At 42.7% G+C, this 15,440-nt stretch overlaps 1 protein-coding gene across 6 annotated transcripts in view; it reads right to left on the bottom strand.

Annotated features, from left to right (window-relative positions):
- ca10a (carbonic anhydrase Xa) overlaps nucleotides 1-15,440 on the bottom strand; it is a 244,402-nt gene that overhangs the window by 30,757 nt on the left and 198,205 nt on the right. For all 6 annotated transcript variants that reach the window (XM_020046251.3, XM_020046252.3, XM_034292467.1 and 3 more), the window contains one exon: nucleotides 1,379-1,564. In XM_020046251.3, the coding sequence (XP_019901810.1) occupies nucleotides 1,379-1,564 (186 nt within the window). The remainder of the gene's footprint in view (nucleotides 1-1,378; nucleotides 1,565-15,440) is intronic.

Below are 15,440 nucleotides of genomic sequence, written 5' to 3'. Positions count from 1 at the left end.
CCTAGCCTTGTGCAGGTTTACAATCTTATCCCTGATGTCCTTACACAGCTCTCTGGTCTTGGCCATTGGGGAGAGGTTGGAGTCTGTTTGATTGAGTGTCTGGACAGGTGTCTTTTATACAGGTAACAAGTTCAAACAGGGGCAGTTAATACAGGTAATGAGTGGAGAACAGGAGGGCTTCTTAAAGAAAAACTAACAGGTCTGTGAGAGCCGGAATTCTTACTGGTTGGTAGGTGATCAAATACTTATGTCATGCAATAAAATGCAAATTAATTATTTAAAAATCATACAATTAGTTTTTCTCCATTTTTTGTTTTCACAGTTGAAGTGTACCTATGATAAAAATTACAGACCTCTACATGCTTTGTAAGTAGGAAAACCTGCAAAATAGGCAGTGTATCAAATACTTGTTCTCCCCACTGTATGTTAACACATCACTGCCGCATCTTAATTTTTTGGATTTACACCGCAAACAGGCAAATTGCTGAAACTTGCGTGTTTACCAATGCTTCAAATTAAAGTTCAGAGTATGCACAGAGAAAACAGCATAAAAAGGGAATTAAGTTCCACATACATAAGTCAGGTCAGAACAGGCCCCATAGGGAACAGTTCTTTTTTAGATTGCAACGCCTCATCCAACACGTCTCTCCAGATCTCTATGTCTTGTCTGCCCTCCAAACATCTTATAACACTCAACACTGACCAAACAAAGAGCCCCTAGCAACTACTGATCTCTTTTTTTCCTATTCTGTGCTGCAGCAACGTAAGAACTCACAACAAACCGCTTGGGGCAGTGAAGACGCAGGCGCCATGACGAGGCTACACCAACACAGTAAACAGTGAGCAGAGAGAGAGTCCAACCACCCCCTACACGGGTCAAATCCCTGACAGGCCGCCCCAGTGGACGCTAAATACTTGCTTTATTAGTATTTGCCTGTCGATTTGTCAGCCGCTGTGGGAGAACACGTGATAATCATTAATTAGACTGAATCTGCCAGTCAGACTGACACTTAAGATAACTATTGTCTGCTGAAACTCATGTAACTCATAACTCAATGATGCTGGTTAACAATATAACATATTCTGGTTCAAATCCTGCTCCTGATTTCGTTTTGTTTTCTTTTACAATTGGTCGGAGAGCCGGTCCCTTAGGTATGTCTTTTTGTCATTTCTTTATGTCACGTCAGGTGATGGTACTGATGGGGACATAGAGACGGTGTACAGAAAGGATTTCAGGGAATAGACAGTTGTCTGAGCAGTGGCTTAAACCCTGGCCATCAAGAAGGCATCTGCGGTCTGGAGACAGGAATGTTACTAGTCTAGTACTACACAAGACTGCCACATCTAGTTGTGGTTCTCAGTTCCTTTGCCCCAGTACCTCTCCCGAGAAGGCCTGTCCGTTGAGCAGGTGTTCAGAGCCCTGACCATCCTCGCTGCCAAAGTGCAGCCGGATCTCCTCCAGGCGATGGCTATACGTCATTGGTCCACCAGAAATATTCACCAGGTGCTCCTTGTCCATTCGCAGAGAGACATGGCGACCTGTGTTGTACATAGTCCCACCTACCTGAGGACAGAAATCAGAAAGATTCAGTATTCGATGAATAAATACAATTTGCACATCACAGTTCAAAGAACCCCCATAGGAAGTATGTGGAGGGAGTAGTTTGACAAATCCACTGCCAATCAAGACCCCCCATTCAGAAGGTCAACATTGGTGTGCCCTCAAAATACTGGACAAACAGCCTTGTCATTTGTTCATTGTCTACGATGCTGTTTCAGTTACAGGTCTGTTTCCCTCTATTCATTCTTTTCAGAACATAACAAGTTATAATTTACAACATTTACAGGCATTTTTGTGATTCACTAACAGTCTTAAGGCTCAAAGTTGTTACAGCGTCTAAATACGAAAGACAATCTTATCTGAAAAACAGCAGGAGGAAGAGAAAAACAAACAACACATGAGGAGTATGGCTTCAAAGTCTGAGTCGGAATCAGCTTGGAATCGATTGAATCAGTCTTTAAGGGGAAATGCAGGAATACCAACAGTAGTGAATAACGATCTTTATCAGTGGATGTGTTTATTTATTTATATTCAGGAGTAGTTTCAAAGTGAAATGTTGGTATTCCAGGCACGACTCCACGAGAGCTTCCATGGCTCTTATCTCACTCTTTTTTTCTCCCTCTATTCCCTCTCTCCATTCCCTTTTACAACTTGCCTTCAAAATGATTTTCCCCCTCCAAATTCCCCGAGAAAGAACTCTGCCCACACATCGTAAATATTTTATAGAACCTCTGAAAAATCAATGATTTGAAAGGGGATAGAGAGAGTGTGAGGGAGAGAGGGAACCGGCGGTGGGATGGGTAGAGCAAAGAATGTCAAGCAGCAGTTTGCAGCACCGCCAGTGTGGTTGGTTACTTTAGGGGTGTCGGCAGCACACCTGAAAAGACTTCAGCCCCCTCAAGACAACTCACGTGCTCAGCTGAGGGGCCTAGTCTGAGGTGGAGGTGTTACTGTGTGGCCTTTCCAATGCCTGAGGAAACACTGTGGCTGGATAATGAGGGATAATAGGATGGACCAACGCAAAGAAACAGGATTATAAACCTCAAAGATAATGATGTCGTTTACGGTGTTGTGTACGGCACAATGGGATTGAATAGTGAATAACCTGAAGGCTTTTCGCACCACATTGTATCCGTTGTTACATTTCTATGCGGTACAGTGCAAACACACAGTCCAGAATAACAAGTCTTTCCATCCAATCTCTGTTCCTGCGGTTGAGTGCACATTGCAGGGTAAATGGCTACAGGCGGCAGGGTAAAAAGCGAGGCTAGTGGAGTGTGTATTAAACTGGGCAATGAGAGAGAAGTGATGCTTTATGGCTATCTGTCCCTGTGATGAGCAGATAAGAGTAAGGCCTGTGTTGCATTTATCCCTCATATTGTAATGGTTATTATTTGGCAAAGAGACTGATCTTAGATTTGTGCAAGAAAGCCATTTTATAACCAAAGTTCAGTAATAGGAAATTTAAGATCGGCTACAGAAAGACACAAATAAACAGTAACACTGTACAAAGATAGTTGCTTGGCTACCCAAACCTCTTGCTTCGGCCAAACACTTCAGTTGCTGAAGTGAATTTCTTTTTGACAATGAAATCGGAGTTCCTCCCGACTGGTTATGAGAACAAACTTTATAACTGTTCTGATTAAAGCCAATGCTATCTGCCCAGATGGCGGATCTTTAATGGCAGCCCATCAGAGGGTCCCACAAGAACGTTTGTCTAATCACTGAAAATAAATATATGATGAATTTTTAAGAATTTATACAAGAGAATAATTCTGAGAATAAGTATGTTGATATTGAAGTGATAAACCCTCTGCATTTGCTTTGAAATTTTTTTTTTGGGAACAACCAATCTGTGACCTCTGGGGCCGAATGTCAGATCTCACTGGCTAGATAACAAAATATCTGAGCTGTGGAATATACCTAGCTAAGTATCAAAACATAATTCACACATTGAATGCTTATTTGTCTGCCTCTCAGAAAAGACAACAAAAGCAAGAAATTATAAAAAAGAAATGTAATATAGACGTAACGTTACGATAACAGCAGCAGCATGAGACGAGTGATAGACGTCAGGTTACAATGATGGCAGCAGCATGAGACGAGTGATAGACGTAATGTTACGATAACAGCAGCAGCATGAGACGAGTGATAGACGTAACGTTATAACAGCAGCAACATGAGACGAGTGATAGACGTCATGTTACAATGACGGCAGCAGCACTGCCAGCAGCTTGCAGTGAGGCCTTGTAATTGTGGGTATGAATTGTTGCAACATAATACAAAACCTGTGCATCATGGCATAACAAAACTTTCTTCAATTATTTGAAGTTTACTGCCAACAGTGAGGGAAAAAAGTATTTGATATCCTGCTAATTTTTTACGTTTGACCACTGACAAAGTAATAATCAGTCTATCATTTTAATGGTAGGTTTATTTGATCAGTAAAAGACAGAATAACAACAAATAAATCCAGAAAAACTAATGTCAAAAAAGTTATAAATTGATTAGCATACTAAGTCATGCAAAACATGACTTAGTAGGGCAAAACCCTTGTTGGCAATCACAGAGGTCAGACGTTTCTTGTAGTTGGCCACCAGGTTTGCAAACATCTCAGGAGGGATTTTGTCCCACTCCTCTTTGCAGATCTTCTCCAAGTCATTAGGTTTTCGAGGCTGACGTCTGGCAACTCGAACCTTCAGCTCCCTCCACAGATTTTCAATAAGATTAAGGTATGGAGACTGGCTAGGCCACTCCAGGACCTTAATGTGCTTCTTATTGAGCCACTCCTTTGTTACCTTGGCCGTGTGTTTTGGATCATTGTCATGCTGGAATTCCCATCCACAACCCATTTTCAATGCCCTGGCTGAGGGAGGGAGGTTCTCACCTAAGATTTTACTGTACATGGTCCCGTCCATCGTCTCTTTTATGTGGTGAAGTTGTCCCTTTCCCCTTAACAGAAAAACACCCCCAAAGCATAATGTTTCCACCTCCTAATGTTTGAAGGTAGGGATGGTTTTCTTGGGGTCATAGGCAGCATTCCTTCTCCTCCAAACATGGCGAGTTGAGTTGATGCCAAAGAGCTCGATTTTGGTCTCATCTGACCACAATACTTTCACCCAGTTCTCCTCTGAATCATTCAGATGTTCATGGGCCTGTACATGTGCTTTCTTGAGGCACTGCAAGATTTCAGTCCTTCACGGCGTAATGTGTTACCTATTGTTTTCTTGGAGACTATGGTCCCAGCTGCCAGCTGCAGTTTGGAATCTGATTGATTAATTTCTTCTGTGGACAGGTGTCTTTCATACAGGTAACAAGCTGAGATTAGGAGCACTCCCTATTTTGTTGTTATTCGGTCTCTCAATGTTCAAATAAATCTACCATTAAAATTATAGACTGATCATTTCTTTATCAGTGGGCAAACGTACCAAATAAGCAGGGGATCAAATATTTTTCCCCTCACTATATATCTTAAATGTGGAAAATCAGGTAGCAATAGCACGGTTTAAGTTCCACACCCAGATCTGTCCACAGAAACCCACATGTTTTGCCAGATCCAGAACACACATTTCAAAAATCTGTAATTCATTGGTTACAAATGATATAACATCTGATTAGTTTCATGGAACCCCACCAAGAATATCAACGACGTCAGTTTCAGACTTAAATATGTGGCGTATGATTGGACAGTGTGATAATTTGGAGTCATCAGGCAACAAAGACAGAGGATATTTTATCACTTAAAAACACAGGAATGTCACATCAACATCGACACTTCCCAAACCTCCGTACAGCAATGTGAGAATGTCGCTGTCACAGAACACGGCCCAGGCAACCGACATTGAGCTATTTCTCTCTGCGTGTCATGCTGCTATGCAATGATTTGTATTAATGAATTCAAAATCACGTGAGTAAATGCTTTGCTGTACTTTAATTTCTTAACTTGACAACTTTATTTACGATGTCCTGTGTTGCTGTGACAACAGCTCTAATCACCACGGGAATCAATCTGTTTATGCCTGCTCAGCTTTGAATACAGAATATTTTAGCCTCTGTGTGTGGATGAGGATATCCAACACACGTTCGTTTTTTTATCCGTGTAAGGACAAGAAAGCCAGAAATTATATAAACCTAATTCTAACCATAACCACAGTAACCTTACCTTTATGCCTAACATTAGGCTAGCCCTAACCCTAACCCTTCAATACATAAACCCTAAAATAAATCCCAATATTAACACTAACTCAAATTTTTCTTAGGCGGCACTGGCTAAAAAAAGTTAAAGGGACTTCTTGTCCCCACATATATTCTCAGACCTGGATCTCTCTCTCTCACACACACACACACACACACACACACTAACACACACTAACACACAAACCACTTTTCTTTTTTTGTTCTTCTCAAGAAGCACAATAAAGAGAATGGAATGAGAAAGGTCAACACAGCGTGTCCTCACAACCAAAGCATCTAGCATCTATATCAAGCCACAATCAAAGCAACATCTCTAGAACACAACATCTCTACTGTGGTTACCTGACAGCTGACATTTTTGTTTTATCTTAGACAAACAAGTTGATTTCTATACCACAGGAGTATACCAGCCAACAGGAGAGCACAATAATCAGCACTGTGTGTTAGGGAAGGGAGTGTTTGTACCCACATGTGTGTGTCTGTTTTGATGTGTAATCAGACATCTACAGTGGGGAGAACAAGTATTTTTCCCACTTATAAAGCATGTAGAAGTCTGTAATTTTTATCATAGGTACTCTTCAACTGTGAGTGATGGAATCTAAAACAAAAATCCAGAAAATCACATTGTATGATTCATAAGTATTTGATACATCAGAAAAGCATAACTTAATATTTGGTACAGAAATCTTTGTTTGCAATTACAGAGACCGTAAGTTTCCTGTAGTTCTTGACCAGGATTGCACACACTGCAGCATGGATTTTGGCCCACTCCTCCCATACAGACCTTCGACAGATCCTTCAGGTTTCGGGGTTGTCGCTGGGCAATAGGGACTTTCAGGTCCCTCCAAAGATTTTCTATTGGGTTCAGGTCTGGAGACTGGCTAGGCCACTCCAGGACCTTGAGATGCTTCTTACGGATCCACTCCTTAGTTACCCTGGCTGTTTGTTTCGGGTCGTTGTCATGCTGGAAGACTCAGCCACGACCCATCTTCAATGCTCTTACTGAGGGAAGGAGGTTGCTGGCCAAGATCTCACGATACATGGCTCCATCCATCCTCCCCTCAATACGGTGCAGTCGTCCTGTCCCCTTTGCACAAAAGCATCCCCAAAGGATGATGTTTCCACCTCCATGCTTCATGGTTGGGATGGTGTTCTTGGGGTTGTACTCATCCTTCTTCTTCCTCAAAACACGGCAAGTGGAGTTTAGACCAAAAAAGCTATATTTTTGTTTCATTAGACCACATGACCTTCTCCCATTCCTCCCTGGATCATCCAGATGGTCATAGGCAAACTTCAGACGAGCCTGGACATGCGCTGGCTTGAGCAGGGGGACCTTGTGTGTGCTACAGGAATTTAATCCATGATGGCGTAATGTGTTACTAATGGTTTTCTTTGAGACTGTGGTCCCAGCTCTCTTCAGGTCATTGACCAGGTCCTGCTGTGTAGTTCTGGGCTGATCCCTCACCTTCCTCATAATCATTGATGCCCCACGAGGTGAGATCTTCCATGGAGCCCCAGACCGAGGGAGATTGACCGTCATCTAGAACTTCTTCCATTTTCTAATAATTGCGCCAACAGTTGTTGCCCATCCCAGCCTTGTGCAGGTCTACAATTTTATCCCTGATATCCTTACACAGCTCTCTGGTCTTGGCCATTGTGGAGAGGTTGGAGTCTGTTTGATTGAGTGTGTGGACAGGTGTTTTATACAGGTAACGAGTTCAAACAGATGCAGTTAATACAGGTAATGAGTGGAGAACAGGAGAGCTTGTCTGTGAGAGTCGGAATCCTTACTGGTTGGTAGGTGATCAAATACTTAAGTCATGCAATAAAATGAAAATTAATTATTTAAAAATCATACCATGTGATTTTTCTGGATTTCTGTTTTAGATTCCGTCTCTCACAGTTGAAGAGTACCTATGATTAAAATATAGACTTCTACATGCTTTGTAAGTGGGAAAACCTGCAATATCGGCAGTGTATCAAATACTTGTTCTCCCCACTGTATATTCTACAGTATCACTACCTGATGCAGGAGTGGACATGAGGAGGGTGGAGTGAAGTCCCAAGAAGACAGGAAAGGAAATTCTTCGAGAGAAAGAATGATAGGCAGAAATACAGTGCATGAAAATTATTTGAAAATGTTTCAGAAAGTGACTGGAACACCTTGCAGTTTTCCAGCAATAGGCTTTAATATTGTTCCTGGCTTCCTGCCGTGGGTGTTGCATCATGGGAAAACCATAACTAACATCTGATTAATGAATAAGATTTAAAATTGAGCGTGAGTGAGATTAAGGGAAGCAGGAGGGAGGGAGGGAAAGAAAGAACCAAAGAAGAGATGGTGGCGGAAAAGGAGAAGCAGACAGCGTGAGAGTTTGGATGAGTGGGTGCGTAACTGAGGTAAGAGAGGCAAACCAGCCACTGGATTGTCAGATTAATTTCCAACAGCCAACAAAACCCTCTTTTCCCTCCGAGCTACATGGTTGAGGACCGGGGACCATACAGAAAGGTGACATAAAGCCTTGGATCCTGTTAAAACCCTGATACATGTCTGAAGATATCAATGAAAAGGGGCTAAATAAAAACAATACCACCAGAATAAAAAGCCAGTGGGAATAAACTATGACAGGATTCAAACACTGGGAAGGTTTTGAACGTGTCTTTAATGAATCATGCTATTTGATTTAGGGTAATTTGCCAAGCCATATTACTGTGCGTGACTACTGTACATAAACTTCAGTAGACATCCATGCAGTTGACTTCCAACAGAAGGACTCTTTTATCTTTACAATTATAGCATCCATTAAACACAAAGACAGAAAAGAACAGTACTTTATTTGATGCTGCATTTTTTAGGCATTATGATTTCAATAAGGTTTAACCACCACCAGACAATGATATGGCCAGTGCACAGTGCAAATCTGACGAACACATTGAATCACAGCTACAGGACCTGAAAATCTACCAAAATCATAGCCAAAACACCCGTCATGGAATAAAACTTTGTTGGCGGCAGAAAAAAGAGCTTGACTATGCTTGATATATATATAAAATATATACACTCACCTAAAGGATTATTAGGAACACCAATTTCTCATTAATGCAATTATCTAATCAACCAATCACATGGCAGTTGCTTCAATGCATTTCGGGGTGTGGTCCTGGTTAAGACAATCTCCTGAACTCCAAACTGAATGTCAGAATGGGAAAGAAAGGTGATTTAAGCTATTTTGAGCGTGGCATGGTTGTTGGTGCCAGACGGGCCGGTCTGAGTATTTTACAATCTGCTCTGTTACTGGGATTTTCACGCACAACCATTTCTAGGGTTTACAAAGAATGGTGTGAAAAGGCGCAGCCAAGGGCAGGAGGGTGTCAGGTTTGGGGACCACACGATTTCGTCTCTGCTCTTTGCGGATGATGTTGTCGTGTTGGCCCCTTCAAGCCAGGACCTTCAGCATGCACTGGGACGGTTTGCAGCCGAGTGTGAAGCGGTGGGGATGAAAATCAGTACCTCCAAATCCGAGGCCATGGTCCTCAGTCGGAAAAGGGTGGCTTGCCCACTTCAGGTTGGTGGAGAGTGCCTGCCTCAAGTGGAGGAGTTTAAGTATTTAAGGGTCTTGTTCACGAGTGAGGGAAGGATGGAACGGGAGATTGACAGACGGATCGGTGCAGCTTCTGCAGTAATGCGGTCGATGTATCGGTCTGATTTACCGGTCAATCTACGTTCCTACTCTCACCTATGGTCATGAGCTTTGGGTCATGACCGAAAGGACAAGATCCCGGATACAGGCGGCCGAAATGAGCTTTCTGTGCAGGGTGGCTGGGCGATCCCTTAGAGATAGGGTCACCCGGGTGGTGAGTAGAGCCGCTGCTCCTCCACATCGAGAGGGGTCAGCTGAGGTGGCTTGGGCATCTGTTTCGGATGCCTCCGGAACGCCTTCCCAGGAAGGTGTTCCGGTCCCGTCCCACCAGGAGGAGACCCCGGGGAAGACCTAAGACACGCTGGAGGGACTATGTCTCCCGGCTAGCCTGGGAACGCCTCAGTGTCCCCCCGGAAGAGCTGGAAGAAGTGTCTGGGGAGAGGGAAGTCTGGGCATCCCTGCTTAGACTGCTGCCCCCGCGACCCGGCCCCGGATAAGCAGAAGATGATGGATGGATGGGTGTGAAAAGGGAAAAACATCCAGTATGAGGCAGTCCTGTGGGTGAAAATGCCTTGTTGTTGCTAGAGGTCAGAGGGGAATGGGCCGACTGATTCAAGCTGATAGTAGAGCAACTTTGACTGAAATAACCACTCGTTACAACCGAGGTATGCAGCAAAGCATTTGTGAAGCCACAACACGCACAACCTTGAGGCGGATGGGCTACAACAGCAGAAGACCCAACCGGGTACCACTCATCTCCACTACAAATAGGAAAATGAGGCTACAATTTGCACGAGCTCACCAAAATTGGACAGTTGAAGACTGGAAGAATGTTGCCTGGTCTGATGAGTCTCGATTTCTGTTGAGACATTCAGATGGTAGAGTCAGAATTTGGCCTAAACAGAATGAGAACATGGATCCATCATGCCTTGTTACTACTGTGCAGGCTGGTGGTGGTGGTGTAATGGTGTGGGGGATGTTTTCTTGGCACACTTCAGGCCCCTTAGTGCCAACCTGAGCATTGTTTCTGACCATGTCCATCCCTTTATGACCACCATGTACCCATCCTCTGATGGCTACTTCCAGCAGGATAATGCACCATGTCACAAAGCTCGAATCATTTCAAATTGGTTTCTTGAACATATCAATGAGTTCACTGTACTGAAATGGCCCCCACAGTCACCAGATATCAACCCAATAGGGGATCTTTGGGATGTGGTGGAACGGGAGCTTCGTGCCCTGGATGTGCATCCCACAAATCTCCATCAACTGCAAGATGCTATCCTATCAATATGGGCCAACTTTTCTAAAGAATGTTTTCAGCACCTTGTTGAATCAATGCCATGTAGAATTAAGGGGGTCAAACACAGTATTAGTATGGTGTTCCTAATAATCATTTAGGTGAGTGAATATATACAAAGTTAGGTCCGAACATAACTGGAGTTTTGTTATTTTGGCTGTTTACCAAAATATATTCAAGTTACAGTTAAATCATTAATGAGCTTAAAGTGCAGTCCCTCAGCTTTATTTTGAGGGTATTCACACATACAAAATTGGAGGGTTTAGGAATTATAGCTCTTTAATATGTAGCCCCCTCTTTTTCAAGGGACCAAAAATAATTGGACAATTGAGTCGCCAAATCAACAGTTTGGTACATTCTGAGAGAAAAAAAGAATGCACTGGTGAGCTCTGCAACACAAAAAGGCCTGGACATCCACAGAAGACAACAGTGGTGGATGATCATAGGATCCTATCCATGATAAAGAAAAACCCCTTCACAACATCCAGCCAAGTGATGAACACTCTCCAGTAGGTAGGCATATCATTATCCAAGTCTACCATAAAGAGAAGACTTCACAAGAGCAAATTCAGAGTGTTCACAACAAGATGCAAACCATTCCTAAATCTCAAGAATAGAAAGGTCAGATTAGACTTTGACAAAAAACATTTAAAAAAAAAGCCAACTCAGGTCTGGAACAGCATTCTTTGAACAGATGAAACTAAGATCAACCTGTACAAGAACGATTGGAAGAAAAAAGTATGGAGAAGGCATGGAACGGCTCATGATCCGAAGCATTCCCCATAATCTGTAAAATACAGTGGAGGTAGTCTGATGGCATGGGCATGTATGGCTTCCAATGGCACTGGGTCACTAGTGTTTATTGATGACGTGACATAAAGGCATAACCAGCCGGATGAATTCTGAAGTGTATAGGCATATATTGTCTGCTCAGAGTTGATAGGACTGCGCTTCACATTACAGATGGACAATGACCCGATACAAAAGCAACCCAGGAGTTTTTTAAGGCAAAGAAGTGGCATATTCTGCAATGGCCGAGACAATAACCTGATCTTAAGCCGATCGAGCACGCATTTCACTTGCTGAATATAAAACTTAAGGCAGAAAGACCTACGAACAAACAACAACTGAGGACACCTGCAGTAAAGGCCTGGCAAAGCATCAAAAAGGAGGAAACCCAGCGTTTGGTTATGTCCATGTGTATCTCCATGCGTGGTCCAAGGAAGGAAAAGCAGTGAACCGGCGACAGGGTCATGAGCGGCCAAGGCACACTGATGCACGTGGGGAGCGAAGATTGGCCCATATGGTCCGATCCTACAGACGAGCTACTGTAGCACAAATTGCTGAAAAAGTTCATGCTTGATCTGATAGAAAGGTGTCAGAACACACAGTGCATCGCAGTTTTTTGCTTGTGGGGCTGTGTAGCCACAGACCAGTCAGGGTGCCCATGCTGACCCTTGTCCACTGCCGAAAGCGCCTACATTGGGCATGTGAGCATCAGAACTAGACCACAGAGCAATGGAAGAAAGTGACCTGGTCTGATGAATCACCTTTCCTTTTACATCACGTGGATGGCCGGGTGAGTGTGCGTCGCTTACCTGGAGAACACATGGTACCAGGATGCACAATGGGAAGGAGGCAAGCAGATGGAGGCAGTGTGTTACTTTGGGCAGTGTTCTTCTGGGAAACCTTGGGTCCTGCCATTCATGTGGATGTTACTGTGTGTGTATATACATATATATATATATATATATATATATATATATATATATATATACACACAGCTCCGGAATCAATTAAGAGACCACTGCACCTTTTTCTTTACTTTCCAAAAAAGTCGAAAAGGAAGGTTTTGAGTGAGGAACAGAAGGGTTCAAATTAATAGACCACTGCAAATTGAACACTTCTGTTCCTCAGAAACCAATTCAACTTTTTTGGAAAGGAAAGAAAAAGGTGCAGTGGTCTCTTATTTTTTTCCGGCGCTGTATATACATATACAGGTGGGGTGTATAAAATAAAAAATTATAATTAACTCGCTCAGAATTACACAAAAAGCGAAGATGTTTTGTCTTTATAATACTGCTTGTTCCGAATGGAGACGTTCTGATAGAATCTATGGACTGAGACATGGTAGTCGACGGCCCATTCTTTAATGTTTCTAGGTTTCCCGACATCTTTCTGCATGTTGCTGCTGAAGTCTGCAAGAGGAGTCAGGAGTTTCTTTATGAAAGTATTTTGCAAAATCAATGACGGCTTAATCAAGAATTGGAGCAGCAAACAAGCATCCTACAAACACCATATGGCATGCCCTGACCATGTGAAGTGAGGACTACTCCGAGCCAGACTTCTGACCCACTCCAATACCACTCCACACTCCAGTCTAATTGGGCCCGCTTCACTCACATATCCTGTTCAGGTGAATTGAAAAGGGCTGTATAAGATGAACAACCCATGGTCTGCATTGTTAACATTTCTTTCATTTGTGTGATCTTCGCCTTTCCTGATGGTGAATGGTTTTTACATGCTAGATACCTAATTTTCATAACTCAGGGAAACAGGAAGCCATAAAATACCACAATAGAGTTTTTAGGGAGGTACCTAAAAAAAGTGAACAAATATTGTTCTGATTTTGTTTGATTTTATCCATAGGGGTACCAATAATTTTCACAATCTATCATTGAGAAAAATACTTGAGTGGGTGTGTCCAAACTTTTGACTGGTACTGTATATTTCCCTAAAAAAACATATTTATATAAAACATATATATAAGTATCAAAACAAATTATCACATATTTATAAGAGATATCTCATGACTTGTGTTGGTTTTTTCATACCGCCATTTTTGCGCATCTTTAAATGAGAATGACAATAATTTCGGAGGTGAGTTAACAGTAAACCAGATTCCAAACCATGCTGCAGAGGAATATGTGTTCCGTAGTCAGCAGCTTAGACCGTTGGAGCACCTGGGGCCACTATCCTCTAAAACCCCTGAATAAACAGCTTATGATGAGCCATGAGAGACTAACAGGCTGAAAGAGAGACGACACACACTACTTGTAAATGAGGAACAGGGAAGATGGAAGCAGCTCGCCGACTGTGCCTCTCTAACCTCCTCCAATCTCCCTCTCCACTACTCACATCCCTGCTCTCTACAGTCCTCTTTCGGTCCCATCACCCTTTTTTTTCCTACTCCCTTGTCTTTCTCTTCCATCGCCTCTCTCCCCTTTTGCTCTCCCATCCTCTACCTCTCTGTTCTCTTATCCCCTCTTTCTGCTCACCAATGTTTCTATACCCCCCCCCCCCATTGACATCTCAGAGTGGTAGTCATAATTAGAGCCTGATACTGTGTCCTCTCCTCCACCTTCCGTCCTCCATCTACACGACCTAATGGTGGTCTGATTGGGTGCCGCCATAATCTCACCTCAGCCTCTTGAGGCTCCAGGTAGTGATTCAGGGGTCTTATCAGTGTATTTGTCAGCCTGTGAAGAGATGGCAAACGGCACTCAAATGACCAGGATGATAGATAAAGTGTCTGTTCTACTGTTCTACTGAAATCAGATATGGAACTCAGTGGAAAAACAGTGTTCTGGTTGAACTGGTTGAACATTGTACTAGTTGAACAGTGCACCGGTTGAACTGTTTTAAACTGCGTTCTTGTTGAACTGTTTTAAACTGCGTTCTTGTTGAACTGTTTTAAACTGCGTTCTTGTTGAACTGTTTTAAACTGCGTTCTTGTTGAACTGTTTTAAACTGCGTTCTTGTTGAACAGGTTGAACAGCTTTCTTGTAGAACTGGTTGAACAGCGTTTTGGTTGAACAGTGTTGTGGTTGATCTGGTCGAAATGTGTTATGGTTCAACTGGTTGAACTTTGTGAACAGTGTACTGGTTGAAATGGTTCAATGGCGTTCTGGCTGAACGGGTGTACTGATTGAACTTGTTGACCAGTGTTCTGTTTGAACTGTTGAACATAGTGCAAATTGTTCTAAGCAAAATGTGAAGGTTACAGAGTGGAACAGACAAAGTCCCTTCTAGAATGAAGCACTCTAAAAAACGGCTGAGATGTTCCGAAATCTTGCTTTCCTTGGGAGCACAAAAGACAAAGAAGCCTAATAACTCTGATTAACATGACAAGTTCCATACAGAATAAATATTTGATGCTAATGATGGGGATACAGTACACCTGTGTGTCCAGAATGAGAAGAATAGACAAAGCAGGTCATAAGGCCCTTGCTTCAAACACTAAGCCAAAATCCTTGATGGGTTTTTGGACATTGGACTGACAATTAAATGAAGAGAATAAAGTGATATCTTTTCAGATTTTCATGTTTTGACAAAAGAATGAAAGCATTCTACTAATTTTGAAACTATTAAGCTAAACGTTATGCTTTCTGTGCGGTAGGTGAGTATGGACTTTTACTATACATGTCTAACCAATGTTTAATTTTCTGGTTGAATAAAAAAAAAAAACGTAATTTTGTATAACATCATCTGTAATGAGTGAGACGGGATATGACAGAGAGATGAACAGCAGCTAACCTAGACAAGACTCTGAAAAAATGGATAACACTCAAATAAACTACAGTGTTGGTATGTTTGTGTGTGTGTGTTGTGATGGAGGTGCCACAGCCACTGGGGCACCAAGATCTGGCCCTGTCCAACCCCTTTCCAAACCACCATCTGTTCCTGGCGGGTGACTCACAAACATGCAGTCGTGCGGCGCGCGCACACCCACACACACACACACACA

The sequence above is a fragment of the Esox lucius genome, chromosome 5 (genome assembly GCF_011004845.1).
Source record: "Esox lucius isolate fEsoLuc1 chromosome 5, fEsoLuc1.pri, whole genome shotgun sequence".
Taxonomy (NCBI): domain Eukaryota; kingdom Metazoa; phylum Chordata; class Actinopteri; order Esociformes; family Esocidae; genus Esox; species Esox lucius.
The sequence above is the reverse complement of the archived record's forward strand: the minus strand, read 5'-3'. Positions and strand labels throughout refer to the sequence as shown.